Below are 14,106 nucleotides of genomic sequence, written 5' to 3'. Positions count from 1 at the left end.
TTAACATCCATCACTTTCCTTTGACTTTCCCACCTCCTCAGTGGAGTCTTCCTTTGTAATAAATAAGGACAATCAAGCCAAACAAATCTGTTACCTTTCAGGGTTATTATTCTTTTCATTTTTTTTTTTTTAACCTGTACCTTATTCTGCTCTATTCTGTGCTTGGGCCCCTTAGCCCATCCCCTTGTGTCTTAAGAAACAAGTCGCCTGCCTCATGCAACCCTGAAGCCTGATTTTTCTCTCTGTGTCCCTAGAATTCAATTCGTCACAATCTTTCTCTCAATAAATGTTTCCGGAAGGTGCCGAGACCTCGGGATGACCCTGGGAAGGTGAGTTGTTACTAAAACCTGCGAAGAGAGAGAAGATGGTTGGTAACCAAGGCCTTCTGTATATTTTAATGCCCCATAAGAGGAAATAATGTCAATCAGACTAGCACCTTTATTTTTCTCAGTATGGGAACTTCTTTATGAGGTCCCTCTGGAATTGGTGATTAAGGAGGGCTGTGGAATCCATTTCTAGAGATCTTTAAGAACAGTGTCAACATTGGTACTCCTCTATTTGGACTGATTTAGCTTAATTTTTCTTGGAGTCTTGACATTTAGAGGCCCTTTATCGCCAATAATTCTGTGATTCTGTTTTGAAAACTTTAGGAAATGATAACGTAATTTTATAGGCGGAAGAGTACATTATTTTACTAATTTTGTAAATAGGGATTCTTGAGGCCCCAAGAAAGGTAGAGATTTGCCTGAGATCACATGAGGAGAAGAATTAGGTAAAAACTTTTTGGCCTTTTGTACTATTTCCAAATTATTCTACCCCTAGTACTTTTACTAGCCCACCATTGAGCTTATAAATTGGACCACTGTTGTACAGCATCCTGCCTCCAGCCCATATTTGAAACACTTAATGTTCTCTATTCAAGTTCTCCTTAACATCGAATAGTCCCTTGGAGAGATAACTTGAACCTTTCCTTGGCTGTTTGCCTCACTTTGGTACCATATGCACTGGAAACGTGTCCCTTCCCTACTCCTTCAAAACTAATTTGCCTACCCCAAGCTAATAATTCTTTCATCTTTTGGTGTGGAATATGCTTTCAGGGCTCTTACTGGACAATTGACACCTGTCCTGACATCTCTCGTAAGAGGCGGCACCCTCCAGATGATGAAGTAAGTTCTAACCCTGAAGTGAAAGACCATGGCTTGTCTCTTCAACCACTTCTCATATTTTTTTTTTTACCTAAGTTGGACAGAAACTGAATGTAGATAGACAGTTTTGGGGTATTGGGGACATGTTTTTTCCTGCACTTTTCTGATAATTTCCCAACTTCTTATTCATTCCTGCAGCTGTCCCAGGACTCCCCAGAACAGGAGGCAAGTAAGAGCCCACGAGGAGGTGTCGCAGGGAGTGGAGAAGCCTCATTGTCTCCTGAAGGAAATACTCAGATGTCACTGCAGAGCACCACACCCATCACCAGCTTCAATCAGGTAGGTAGGAGAGAGATGGAGGGGACGAGGTAGAGGGAGCAGGAGGAAAGGAAGTAGGCGGAGATGAAGAAAAAGAAAAATAAAAGTGCTGGGAAAGAAATTAAAGGAGACAGTAGGAGAAAAGATGATGGAGAAGGGAGGTCAAACCATAAAAGGAATGTAGAATTGCTGAACAGAGAGGAAGAAAGAAAAGTTTGTGAGAAAGAAATAAAAGGGGCTTAGGGGCATGATAAGAGAGGGTCATAAAGGAAATCGAATGAGGAAGGAGAGAACATAGGAGAAAGGAACCGAGAAAGAGGAGAAATGGAATAACTGAGGGAGAGAAAGGATAGAGAGGACAGGTAGGTCCTCTGAGGTAATTGAGAAAGACTACACTGGTTTTTCAGCTAGGGCACTGACCTCTGGTTGCAGGGTTCAGGACCTGTGGATGGTGCAGTAGTTGCAGCTGGTGGTCCAGGACGAGATGGGGCTGATGGGCCACCTCCGTTGTATAATACCAATCATGACTTCAAATTTTCCTACTCGGAGATAAACTTTCAGGATCTGAGCTGGTCCTTTCGAAACCTTTACAAGTCCATGCTAGAGAAATCTTCCTCTTCCTCTTCCCCACATGGTGAGTCATTGGTTGGAATGGGGGTCATGTATTCTGTTCATCCTTTGGGATGAAAGGATGTCTCTTCTCTTTCTTCTTTCTTGCTTATGGAGCAGGTAGAAACTATCAGAAGGGCCAGATAAGGTGAAGATGTTTAGAACAGGGTTCTAGCTTCATTCTGATGAAAAACTTTTTTTAAAAATCATTTTATTGGTGACTTTTTAAAAACACCACAATTATTCTCCCTTCCTTTCCTCTCTGTCCTTTGTAAACCAAACCAAACCAAACCCAAATATTTAAGCAAAGCCAACCAGCTACCAAGTCTGAAAATGTACATGACATTCCACATCCGTAGTCCACCTGTACTGATTTTGCAATGTCATTGTTAGAATATAAATTGTTCTCTTTATTCTGCTCACTTCATTCTGCATCAATTCGAACAAGTCTTCCCATATTTCTCTGAAACCATTCTTTTCATAATTTCTTATGGCACAATAGTATTTCATTACATTTATATTCCATAATTTGTTCAATCATCCTCTAATTTATCCCCTTAGTTTCTGGCCTTTTTTTTTTTGTCACTATAAAAAAGAGTACCTGTAAATATTTGGGTGCTGGTGGGTCCTTCTCCTCTTTCTTTGATCATGATATCTCTGGGTCTAAGAGCGTGTTTACTTTTGTAACTTTTTGGGCATAATTCCAAATTCCTTTCCAGAGTGGCTAGACCAATTCACAGCTCCACTTACACCTACATTAATAACAGTGCACCATTCTACTGAGAATTCCTTTTCAGTTTTCTGGGACTGAGATTATTCAGTACATGAATACTGACTCCTCTCAGGATATTGTCCTCAGATGTTGAGTTGGAGGTGAAAATAATCTGGTTAGTCACAGGATGACTCTTGCCAGTCATTTAGGAGACAGCCACTAGAGGACAGTGTAGTCATGGGTATAGTACAGCACCATCTTCCCCCCAGGCTCTGATTCCTTCTGATAATGGTTTAAATTTGAATAAAGGGGCTTTGAGGCATCTTTGGATTTAGGCATAATTCTCTGTACATTTCCTTTTTGTAGGAGGAATTTGAAGGTGAAATTAAGTCGTTCAAGTCAATAAAATTTGATAAGCACCTATTATACATGCCAGGCACTGTGCTAAGTCTTGGAGGTACAAAGAAAGGCAAAACATACATAGTCCCTGCCTTCAGGGAGCTCCCAGTCCAATGGGTGCGAGAACACGCAAATAACTATACAAAGAAGCTATATATCCAGGATAAATCAGAAATAATCAATAGAGAGGAGGCACTAGAATTAAGAGGGATAGTGAAAATCTTCCTATAAAAGGCAGAGTTTAAGCTGGTACTTGAAGAAAACCAGGGAAGGGAGGAGACAGGGATAGGGAGGGAGAGCATGGAGACAATGCCTGGAGCTGAAAAGATGGAATAACCTGTTTGAGAAGCAGCAAGGAGGTCAGTGTCACTGGATTGAAGAGTGCATGGTGAGGTGTAAGGTGTAAGAAGACTGGAAAGTTAGCTGGGGGCTAGGTTATAAAGAGCTTTGAACATCAAACAGAATTATTTACTTGAGCCTGGAGGTAATGGAGAGCCACACTAGTTTATTGAGTAAGACCAGGGTGACTTGGTCAGACCTGTGCTGTAGGAAAAATCACTTTGGTGAATGAATGGAGAGATTAATGGCAGGCAGGCCATGGCACCACCAGGCTATTGCCACAGTCCAGGCACGAGGTGATGAGGGCCTGCACTAGGTGGTGGCAGGGTCAGAAGAGAGAAGGGGACATATGCCAGAGATGCTGCAAAAGTGAAATTGACAGTCCTTGGCATTAGATTGGAGATGGGAGATGGGGGATGAGAGAGAGTGAGGAGTCAAAGATAATACCTGGATTGTGAGTGTAGGGGACTGGGAGGATAGTGGTATCCTGAACAGTAGTAGGGATGTTTGGAAGGGGGTAGAGTTTAGGGGAAAAGATAATGAGTTCAGTTTTGGAATGTTGAGTTTAAGATGTCTACAGGACATCTGATTCAAGATGTTTGATAGGCAGTTGGAGGTATTAGGGCAGAGAGCTTAAAGCTGGTTAAGTAGATTAGGGAGTCATCAGCCTAAAGATGATAATTGAATCTGTAGGAGCTGATGAAGTCCCCAAGTAAAGTAGTATAGAAAGAGAAGAGAAAGGACCCAGGATAGAGTCCCGGGGGACACCCATGGTAAGAGGGAGTAACCTGGGTGAAAATCCAGCAAAGGAGACTGATATGAGCAGTCAGATAGGTAGGAAGAGAACTAGGAGAGAGAAGTGTCACAAAAACCTAGGGAGAAGAGAGTATCAGAGAGAAAGTCGAAGTATACAGAGAGGTCAAGGAGGATGAGGCCTGGCTTCAGAAATTAAGAGATCATTGGTAACTTTGGAGAGGACAGTTTTAGTTGAATGATGATGTCAGGAAGCCGACGGTAGAGAGTTAAGAAGGGAGTGAGAGGAGAGGGAGTAGAGGTTTCTCTTGTAGTTGGCCTTCTCAAGGATCAAAGAGTTTTCATGTCTATGGGTATGGTGGCATCTGCTTGAGAAATTTAACTTTCTCTTTGCACATGGGGTGATGAGATGTGCAACACACAAAGGCATAGAACAGTTGTATATGGAATCAGAATAAGCCAAGGTACCAATTGAATTATCTTATAGGATATTGATTCTGGTTTAATTTTGATCAGATTGCTAAAAATAATCCTTAATTCCCCTTCCCTACCCAGCATCTCCCTCTAAGAGTATTGGTGGTACAGGTCCCATGGCAGTTAGCAGAAGTACAATTATAGAAGGAACAGAATGATGAAGAGAGAGGCGCCAAGTTTTTTTTTTTCCCCTGGCTGGCCACACGGAACTTGCATGATGTCTGGAGTCATGGTGAAGGATGTGAACCAGCAGGAGTTCATCTGGGCCCTGGCTGCCTTCCTGAAAAAGTAAGGGAAACTGAAAGTCCCTGAATGGGTGGACACGGTCAAGCTGATCAAACATAAGGAGCTGGTGACCTACAAAGAGAACTGATTCTACACCTGGGCTACCTCCACAGCCCATCACCTGTCCCTTGGAGGTGGTGCCGGTGTGGGATCCGTGACTAAGATCTATGGTGGGGGCTAGCGCAATGGGGTCATGCCCAGTCACTTCAGCAAAGGCTCCAAGAGTGTACCCAAAGGGTCCTGCAAGCCCTGGAAGGCCTCAAGATGGTGGAGAAGGACCAGGATGGGGCCCAGAAGCTGACACTTCAGGGACAGAGAGACCTGGACAGAATTGCCGGACAGGTGGCAGCTACCAACAAGAAACATTAGGACAAACCACACTGGATTCATTAATAAATTGCCTTGTTCTTAAAAAAAAAAAAAAAAAGAGAAAGAGAGAGAGAGAGAAGCCAGGCATGGGATAGAAAACCTAGGGTCCTATAGTGTTGGTTTTTATTCATTTCTTGATTTATCTCCACATTGGTTCCTTTTGGACTTTTGATATCGAGCTGATTTGTAGATCTAGGTTGGTGTCCTCAAAAGATGGTATGATAATGGTTTGGTCCTACACAGGACTCTGCTGATGTCTCTGGTTTACACTAGAAGCTCCTTGAGAGAAGGGACTGTTTTATTTTTGTCTTTGTATTACAAGCAGCTAGCACAGTTCCTGGCACATGGTAGATACTTGTTAAGTGTTTGTAGAATTGAATTGGTCATCAGGTTCATGCCCAACCTTTGTGGGGTAAACTTTAGCTGTGGCCCCATTGGCCATGCGCCTCAGTCCAACTCTGAGCTCTGTGTCCTACCACAGGAGGCTGCAAGATCTCTTATAGGGATACTGGCTATCCCAGGGCGATCTTTCCCTTCTTACTTTGGGGTTTCTGTAGGGATCTCCCGTCCAAACCCCAGCCAGCCTTGCTCATATTGCCTGAGTCACTTATTTCTTCCTACTCTGCAGGTTTCTCGACTCTCCTGGGTGATATGCAGCCTTCCAATCACAACTACTACATGTACCAGCAACCACCACAGCCACCCCAGCAACAACAACAACCACCCCAGCAATCTCAGCAGCAACCACCAGCACAGGGCCCTTCATCTGTAGGGGGTACCCCTTCACTGCATAATCCCAGCCCAGAGGGCTGCCCCCCACCGGGAGGGAAGCAGCCTGGGGCTGACAGCTATGGAACCCCCTCTGTGATGGCCATGCATCCGCCCCCGCTGCAGCATGTGGGCTATCATCCCCATCAGCACCACCCCCACCCGCATCCGCCCCAGCAGCCTCCACCACCACCCCAGCAGCAGGCACCATCCCAGGCTTCTATCAACAATACTGGCTTTGGTGAGTAAGAACAGTGGGGAAAGCCCAGGAGGAAAATGAGGTTGGGCAAATGCATGTTAAAGCGACTTGACCTTCAGGTACTCCTAATCTATGGCACTGGGAGTATCTGGGTGCCCTGGGGCAAGTCACTTAGCCTCTGAACTTCAGTTTACTTATCTGTAAAATGGAGTAAATAATACCTTATTGGATGTACTTCACAGAGTTGTTAGAATCAGATGTGATATTGTACGTAAAGCACTTTGTAAACCTTCAAGCCTTATATAAATGAGGTGTTATTATTTGTTAGAAAATTGAATCTGTGTCCCTTTAAAGTTGGGTTTTGTGACAGGACCTCTTTGGCAGTCTGGTGAAGACTATGGGACCCCTTCTCAGAATAACATTCTGTTCATTTTGTCTTTAATTCATAATAAAAGAAAATGTTGTATTTCAGTTAGAGGTTAGTGAAAATAAAGATATGTTAGTTCAGAGATCCTCTGAAATCTAACCACAGACCCTTTCAGAAGGTTAAGAACCCCTGCTTTATTAGGTTTTTTTGTAGCCCCTTTTCTGTGCCCACCAAATCCAATATGCCATGAGATCCTATCTGATAGAGGGGAAGATACAACTTAGGGCTTTTATTCAGTATTATAGAACACTTCTGATTTCAGGCTAAATGGTGCCTAAAGCCTTTTCTTAAAGATTTCCAGGGAAGGAGATTCCATGACTTCATTTATGGATATGCTTAATAACCTGTAAGTGATTCTGGAATGATGATCGTAGTAATTAGTCCTCTTGAAGTTATGTGCTGTCCCACATCTGACTTCACCGAATTTTGTCTGTTGTTCCTTCTATCCCCAGCATTTCCCCCTGACTGGTGCTCCAACATTGATTCCCTGAAAGAAAGCTTCAAGATGGTTAATCGGCTTAACTGGTCCAGCATTGAGCAGTCCCATTTTTCAGGTTAGTGGCCACAAGGAAAAAATCTGAGGGGAGAAGATACCATCATCCTTCCAATCCTCCCAGTTTGAAATCTCGGGGTCATCATCATTTATCCCAAATATCTAATCAGTTTCCAATCTTGCCATGTCTGCTTCCACTGCATTTCTTGCTCTCGTTTCCTTTTATTTCTCCTCAAAAACATCAATCTAGTTCAGGCCCTCATTAACTCTCTCCTAGACTTACACTCTTAGAATCAACAGTCTCCTTCAAGACTCAGGTACCTTTTTCTACATGAGATCTTTCCTGTTTCCTCTGGCTGCTAGTTCTCCCCCATCTTCCATCTCCCCCCAAATAAAAATCTTGTATCATTTTGTCTATATTTTGTGCATGTGTGTGTGCACACATTCTATCTTCTAATACAATTTAAGGTCCTTGAAGACAGATAATGTTTTGGTATTTTCTTTATTATCTCAGCACTAAGAACAGCGCCAGGCACATAGTAGACTCTTTTTTTTTTTTTTGCTTTTTTTTGGTGAGGCAATTGGGGTTAAGTGACTTGCCCAGGGTCACACAGCTGGTAAGTGTCAAATGTCTGAGGCTGTATTTGAACTCAGATCCTCCTGATTCCAAGGCCAGAGCTCTATCCACTGCGCCACCTAGCTGCCCCTCACGCAGTAGACTCTTAATAAAGGCCTGCAGGTTGATTGTAGTCACTACAACATTAAAGCAATTTATCATCATCTCTGGTGTTTGGTATAGTAGAAACAGTCAGACTCCCTCTGATGGTAGCCAGAGGCCCTGGGTGCTAGTCTTAGATTCATCTCCATCTGTGTGGATGTATGGTCGTGGACGAGTCTCTTAACCTCCTCAGACTTCTGTCCTCCGATCTTCAGAAGGAGGGGGGTTGCACCAAGTAGCCTCCGTCGTCTCTTCCAGCTCTGGAGCTGTGATCCTATGATCCTTTGACCTCTCTGGGCTTCATTTTCTCACCTGTATAATTAAAGTAGTAGTAGGTATCCTGTGTCACCTCACCGTGTTGTTGGAAGGATAGAGTGAGATTGTGAATAGGAATGTAAATGCAATTTATCATTATTGCCGTTAATCATTTTTTGGTAATGATGATGATTAATATTGTACATGCGTTCAGTGTTTTATTTGTGATGTAAAGAGGAAAGAACAATGAGAGGTAATGATTAGGGAGGTGTACCTGAGAATAAGGAAAGCCTCGGACAGGTACTGGGGTCTGTAAAACAGAGAACTAACAGGTATGGCAGGGGTTATCCTCAAGGGTCAGAGGTCATGTTCCTCCCTTCCTTATTTTGCAGAACTAATGGAGAGCCTCCGGCAGGCAGAAAGAAAAAACTGGAGCTTGGACCAGCACCACATTGCCAATCTCTGTGACTCCCTCAACCAGTTCCTTACCCAGACTGGTCAGCTGCCCCACCCAGGGGGTCCTCACCAGCCACCACCTCCCGCTAGAATTACTGACGCCTGTGCCCTGACCAGCGGCAAGCAAGAGTCCACAATAAACCAAGGTAACAGGCAGAACCAGAACCCCAGGGGCAGGCAGAGTCTGGGTAGCTGAACAAGGTAGGGAGTGGGGAGGTGGACGGATGGGCAGGAGTAGTGAAAAGGGTTAGAAGGGCACACTGGGGATTTCCTAGTGTCCATACACTTGAACCTGTAGATGTGGTAGAGGGATAGTAACAGAGAATTCCTGCTTGTCTGGTGGAAAGAAGACTGGATTTGGAATCAGAACACTTGTGTTCAGAGCCTGGCACTGCTGCTTACTACTTGTGTGACCTGGGGAAATCACTTCATCTCCTCAGGCTTCATTTTCCTTCTAAGATGGAGAAACTGAATCGATGACCTCTGAGATCTCTTGCATCCGTAAATCAATGAACCTCTGCTCTCAAAGGCCTCAGTCTAGTTTGGAGAGCAAACACATTTGGGGCAGAAGAGGAGATGGCGCAGGGCACATCCCCATTTTTCACTTTTCAGTCTTCCCAACCTGTTTTATGTTCCCTTTTCCCCAAAGCAGTCCTGAGTCATTCATGATTCTTAAATGAAGGAAACAAGGCAGTGAGCTCTTAATATGATTCCTATGTGTAGCTTCCTCCTAATGGCTTTAGTACTTCATACTCCTAGAATTTAAGTCTCCTTTTTTCCCTTCTCCAGTAAGTGAGGGCTGGTGGCTTCTGGAGAAGCTGCTTGCACCAGTCTCTGCAGAGGCTTGTGTGCTGTCTTGATTGATGAAAATCTCACACCCGCAACTGTGCTTCACCCACACTGTTTGCCTGCCTTGCCGCTGAGCTCCCATGTCCCACCCCCTACTTCCGCTTTCTGCCCCTACCAGTCTATCATTTGGCTACCCTACAGCTCAGTTGTTCACCATCCCTGTGACTCCTCAGACCAAAACACCCTTTCCCTAGCCTTAATTTCTCATAGAATTCCTGGACTGGCTGGGGTCATCCCATACTTCTGATCTCAGGCCTGCCATGTGGCTCTCCCATTCTTAAAGATTTTCAGGGAAGGAGAGTCCATGACTTCATTTATGATATACTTAATAACCTGTGAATGACTCTGGAATCATGATCATAGTAATTACTTCTCTTAAAGTTGTGTACTGTCCCACATCTGATTTCACCTAATTTTGCCCATTGTTCCTTCTGGCCCCAGCATCTTCACCTGACTGGTGCTCCAACATTGATTCCCTGAAGGCAAGCTTCCCTTCCTTCCTCATTAGAATATAAGCTCCTTAGGGCAGGGATTGGTCTCTTTTTTGTAATTGTGTCCACAGTGTCCAGTATACAGTAAGTGCTTAACAAATGATTTTTCATTCAGTCAAGAAAGGGAGACATTATGGGAGGTTATTATGGCAGCATCAGTCCAATGAAGTCAGTAGTTCTGCCCAAATACCAATATGCTCTTGTTTGTTTCTTTCAGTGAACTCTTATGGACACCCACAAGCACCCCATCTCTACTCTGGCCCATCACCCATGTACTCTATGCCTACCCAGGACTCTCCAGCATATAACCGTCCAGGTAAGTTGCTTGCTTGATCACCAGGCCTAAGAGGAATCTCATTCTTTGGCTGGTGGCTTCCATTTCTTCTCTATACTTTTTTTCTAAAAGCCTTCAGAGGGCCTCTCAGCACCCCACCTGCTGCGGGGCAAGAGAGGTTTGCAATATGCATGTAGTGAACCAAGAATACCATCCAGGCATTTTAGGAGGAGAGATCATTTGCCTACAAAAGAGAATTGTATGCTTGGGGTGGTTTAAAAAAAAAGACAGATTTCATTTAAAGTTAGTTCTCTTTTTAATGAATAAAAAGGGAACAAAGAATGGATAATATGAGAGCAACAGTTACTCTAAAACAATTTACATTAGGCTTTAGAATGTGTTCAGAGAATAGCCAGAAACAAATGCTGGTATCCATTGACAATGCCTTTGTGCCAAGGTCTGGTCTCTCCTCACCATTCCTTGTCTTCTTTCCCTCCTGGTCAGCTCAGCACTGCTTTCAGCGACTTCAAAACCAGTTGGTTAGTAGAGCACAGAAAGCCCCATGTTGCCCTAGTGGTTAATTCACATATGGATAATTGAATTGACTGATTTTACCACCTGAGAATACCTCAAAATAATAATAAATAACTAACAAGTACAACAGTTTGTACTAGTTACAAGGTCTTCTCTGTGGGTGTTTTATTATGCCAGCTAAAGGGAAGTAATGACTTCCCAGTTCCAGTCCCTTTAACCTCTTCCTTTCCTTCTCAACAGCACATCATCTGGTCCCCCGGCCACCTGTCCCACCTCCTGGTTCCAATGAGGAGATCCCTGATGATTTCGACTGGGACTTGATCACTTAGTGTATCACAGACTGAAGAACCCAGGGCCAGTGGTAGTGAACCCTGGCAAAGAATCTAGAAATAACCCCAGTCCAGTTCCCTTTCCCCAAGCCTGTACATAGATATATAGATATATAGATGTATATCTATTTCCTCTTTTTCTTTTTTTCTCTTTGCCAGAGAAGCCACTGCAAGATGCTGCCGAAGATAACCCTGCCTTCCCTGTCTTTCTCCCCATTCTTTTATTATTATTGTTATTATTATATTGTTGTTATTACTAATAATATTATTGATTACTTTGCCGGCCCCGACCTCCAGCCCCTGGTGCCATGGACCATTGCCATCCCCAGGTTGGGCGGCAGGGACTCAAACTTCCACATCTTGGAGATTCAGTGCTAATCCCACCTATTAGCTCTGGATTGGTTACTGCCCCTATCAAACCTCAGTTCAGGGCTAGAGAGAGTAAGTGGATGGGTCTAAAGGGCTATGCTGGCATCATTGATCCCAAAGGAGTCTATGAGGTGGTGCTATTTCCTCCCCCATCCTGAAATAGTTCCTGCCCCTCCCCTCCCCAATGCTCAGTAAAGCCAGGGCTTAAAATTCCTGTGAAAAAGAAGCAGGACAAAGTAAAATATGAGGTTGGCAGTAATTGGTGACTAAAATAGGAAGGTAGGATCTCAGGAGATAAGTAGGGTTTTGATTAGGTAAGCAAAATCCAGATTGTTGTGAGACTCTTGTAAAGAGGTGGTGATCTATGAGTTTCTGGAATTGGATTGCACTGCCATTGAAGTCAACCACTATTGTGGCCTCCAGCCCACGACACCAGGAATTGGGATTGATCTTAACTAGTGAACTCAACCCCTGCTCTTGTGGGGAGTGAATATAATCAACCCTAACTTGATTTCTAGGGGAGAGTTTCTATTTTACTTTTTTTCCTCATTCTAAATCACTTCTTTAAATCCACATCTCATTTATATATGGAAATTGCCGTCTTTATATGTCCACCTCCCACCCAACAAATGTAATATTTTTGTCCAAAGGTCAGTTTTTCATACTGATCTTCCCTTTGATCCAGTCATTCCTTTGACCTTCCCAGAAGGGAGAGGACCCCTGAGTACCATAAATATCAGCAGAGTCAAACAAATGGCATCGAGGTAGAAGGATTTAGGCTGAGAGGAGAGAAGGTATCACTGGAAGTAAAAGTGGGGAATTCCTGGCCGTTTTAGTTGCAGAGGCAAATGTTCATCTCTTGGGGTTGGAGGTTTTCCCATTGGGTTTTTGAAGAGCATGGAGGCTTAAGAGAGGAATACAGTGAAGGCAGCAAAAGAGAACAAAGTTTAGTGATAACTTATGTCCTTTAACAATTGGAAGTCAACATATATCGACTAGCTCAGTGTGCTCTTTATGCCCAGTGAAAAGTCCATGTTGAGTGTTTAATTCTGGACTTCAGAGAGAAGAGGAAACTCACTTATACCTCCACCCCCATATATTTTCACTTTTAAGTAGGAATGAGTGGAAATAGGGTGAGGCCCTTTTCCACTTCCTGAAACTCCCATATGGGGCCTTCCATTCCTGTTTCCTGTTCTCAGGATTTCCAAGACATCTGTTTCAACTCTGCTTTTTCCCTCCTTCCTTGGAAGGGACTTCAGTTGGGTATGCTTGCACAATAGAAATAAAATGAATTGAGGTATAGGGACAGGAAGAACTAGTCTCTGGGAATTAGCACTTGTCAGAGGGAAATGGGGTGGAGGATCAATCCATTGTGTGGCAAGGCAGTAAAACTAGGGTGCAACTGGCATAATGTTTCTCATTCTGGAGGGAGAACCTCTCTTACAAGTGGGGCATAATGTCTGTCTTTTAACTCCATTTCAGGGATCCAAGGAAGGGGGCCTCCTCTTTTTTGTACTCAGCATCTCCTACACAGATTTCAGTGAGGAGTCCCTACTGCTGATCATAGCTCCTCTCCCTGTAAATCCCTTTCCTTTTAGATAAATGCAGCATTTATAAGAGTGGACTTACTTGCACAAGCAAATGTACCACCTTGACAGCAAATCATCTTTCAGGAAATAGGCATACTCCAGGACTCTGAGCAGTCAGAGGGTGTGGGCCCTATGGATCATGACAGGAATTTGGGTGTCAAGTCTCCTGGGTTCCCAGATCCCCTCTGCCAATTTCAGCCCTATTCTGTTGCATAGGACAAGTCTCTTTCTGTACCTCAGCCCCACCCTACCTTCCCCAGCCCTCAGTGAAATGGAGAAAATACTACTCCTTTGTTGGTTCAAAACTCCAACGTGTGCTGAAGAGGACTGTTGGCTGAACGTGAAATGTAGTTGTCATTGTACTGAGTGATGTGTGATAGCAGGAGCTCACCGGTGGCAGAAAAAGATATGGAAGAGGGAACTGGAAAGTGGTGAGGAGGGAGCAGGGGAGCAAGTAATTGGTGTGGATCCACCCTTCCTTGCCTATCTCCCTTTAACCCCCATGTGTTTGGTTAGGTGATTCCCTCGTGACACTCATGATGCTTTGCATCGATGTGGGCTGGAAAGGGAGGAGTTTGGCCTCACAAGTTTTTTTTTTTTGCATGCTTTCTTAATAAAACAAACAAACAAACAAGAATATTGACCTTTCTTGTGCCGGCGTAAAACTGTTGTTTGATGAAACACATTTATTTGAATTCGTCATCAATCCTTGGGGTGATATGAGGGAAGACAGGAGGGAGGGATGGAGATTGATTGGAGTGGAAGTGTCTTGTAGGCTTGATGGCCTGCCAAAATGGCAGAACTAAATTGTACTTGCCCTCTACTTTTTCATTGTTCCATTAGCCACAGTGAAATTTTGCTCAGGTAGTCAGCCATTCCCTTGGTGTGTGGCACTGGGGACACCTGGCTTGTGTTCTGGGACACGTGGAAGTTTGAAACAAGATGGAGCGGT

The 14,106-nt window shown here is 43.9% G+C and overlaps 1 protein-coding gene and 1 pseudogene across 1 annotated transcript in view; both read left to right on the top strand.

Moving 5' to 3' along the window:
* FOXJ2 (forkhead box J2) overlaps positions 1 to 13,768 on the top strand; it is a 30,044-nt gene extending 16,276 nt beyond the window's left edge. The window contains exons 3-11 of the mRNA XM_027838642.1: positions 255 to 329; positions 1,098 to 1,166; positions 1,344 to 1,484; positions 1,896 to 2,097; positions 6,032 to 6,412; positions 7,250 to 7,351; positions 8,656 to 8,865; positions 10,277 to 10,375; positions 11,108 to 13,768. Coding sequence (XP_027694443.1) covers positions 255 to 329; positions 1,098 to 1,166; positions 1,344 to 1,484; positions 1,896 to 2,097; positions 6,032 to 6,412; positions 7,250 to 7,351; positions 8,656 to 8,865; positions 10,277 to 10,375; positions 11,108 to 11,196 — 1,368 coding nt within the window. The 3' untranslated portion in view covers positions 11,197 to 13,768. The remainder of the gene's footprint in view (positions 1 to 254; positions 330 to 1,097; positions 1,167 to 1,343; positions 1,485 to 1,895; positions 2,098 to 6,031; positions 6,413 to 7,249; positions 7,352 to 8,655; positions 8,866 to 10,276; positions 10,376 to 11,107) is intronic.
* On the top strand, positions 4,832 to 5,409 carry LOC114025278 (annotated as a pseudogene).
* Positions 13,769 to 14,106: the final 338 nt, after the last annotated feature.

This window comes from Vombatus ursinus, unplaced genomic scaffold (genome assembly GCF_900497805.2).
Source record: "Vombatus ursinus unplaced genomic scaffold, bare-nosed wombat genome assembly UNPS02014830.1, whole genome shotgun sequence".
Taxonomy (NCBI): domain Eukaryota; kingdom Metazoa; phylum Chordata; class Mammalia; order Diprotodontia; family Vombatidae; genus Vombatus; species Vombatus ursinus.
This window is presented reverse-complemented; position numbering and strand designations above follow the sequence as displayed.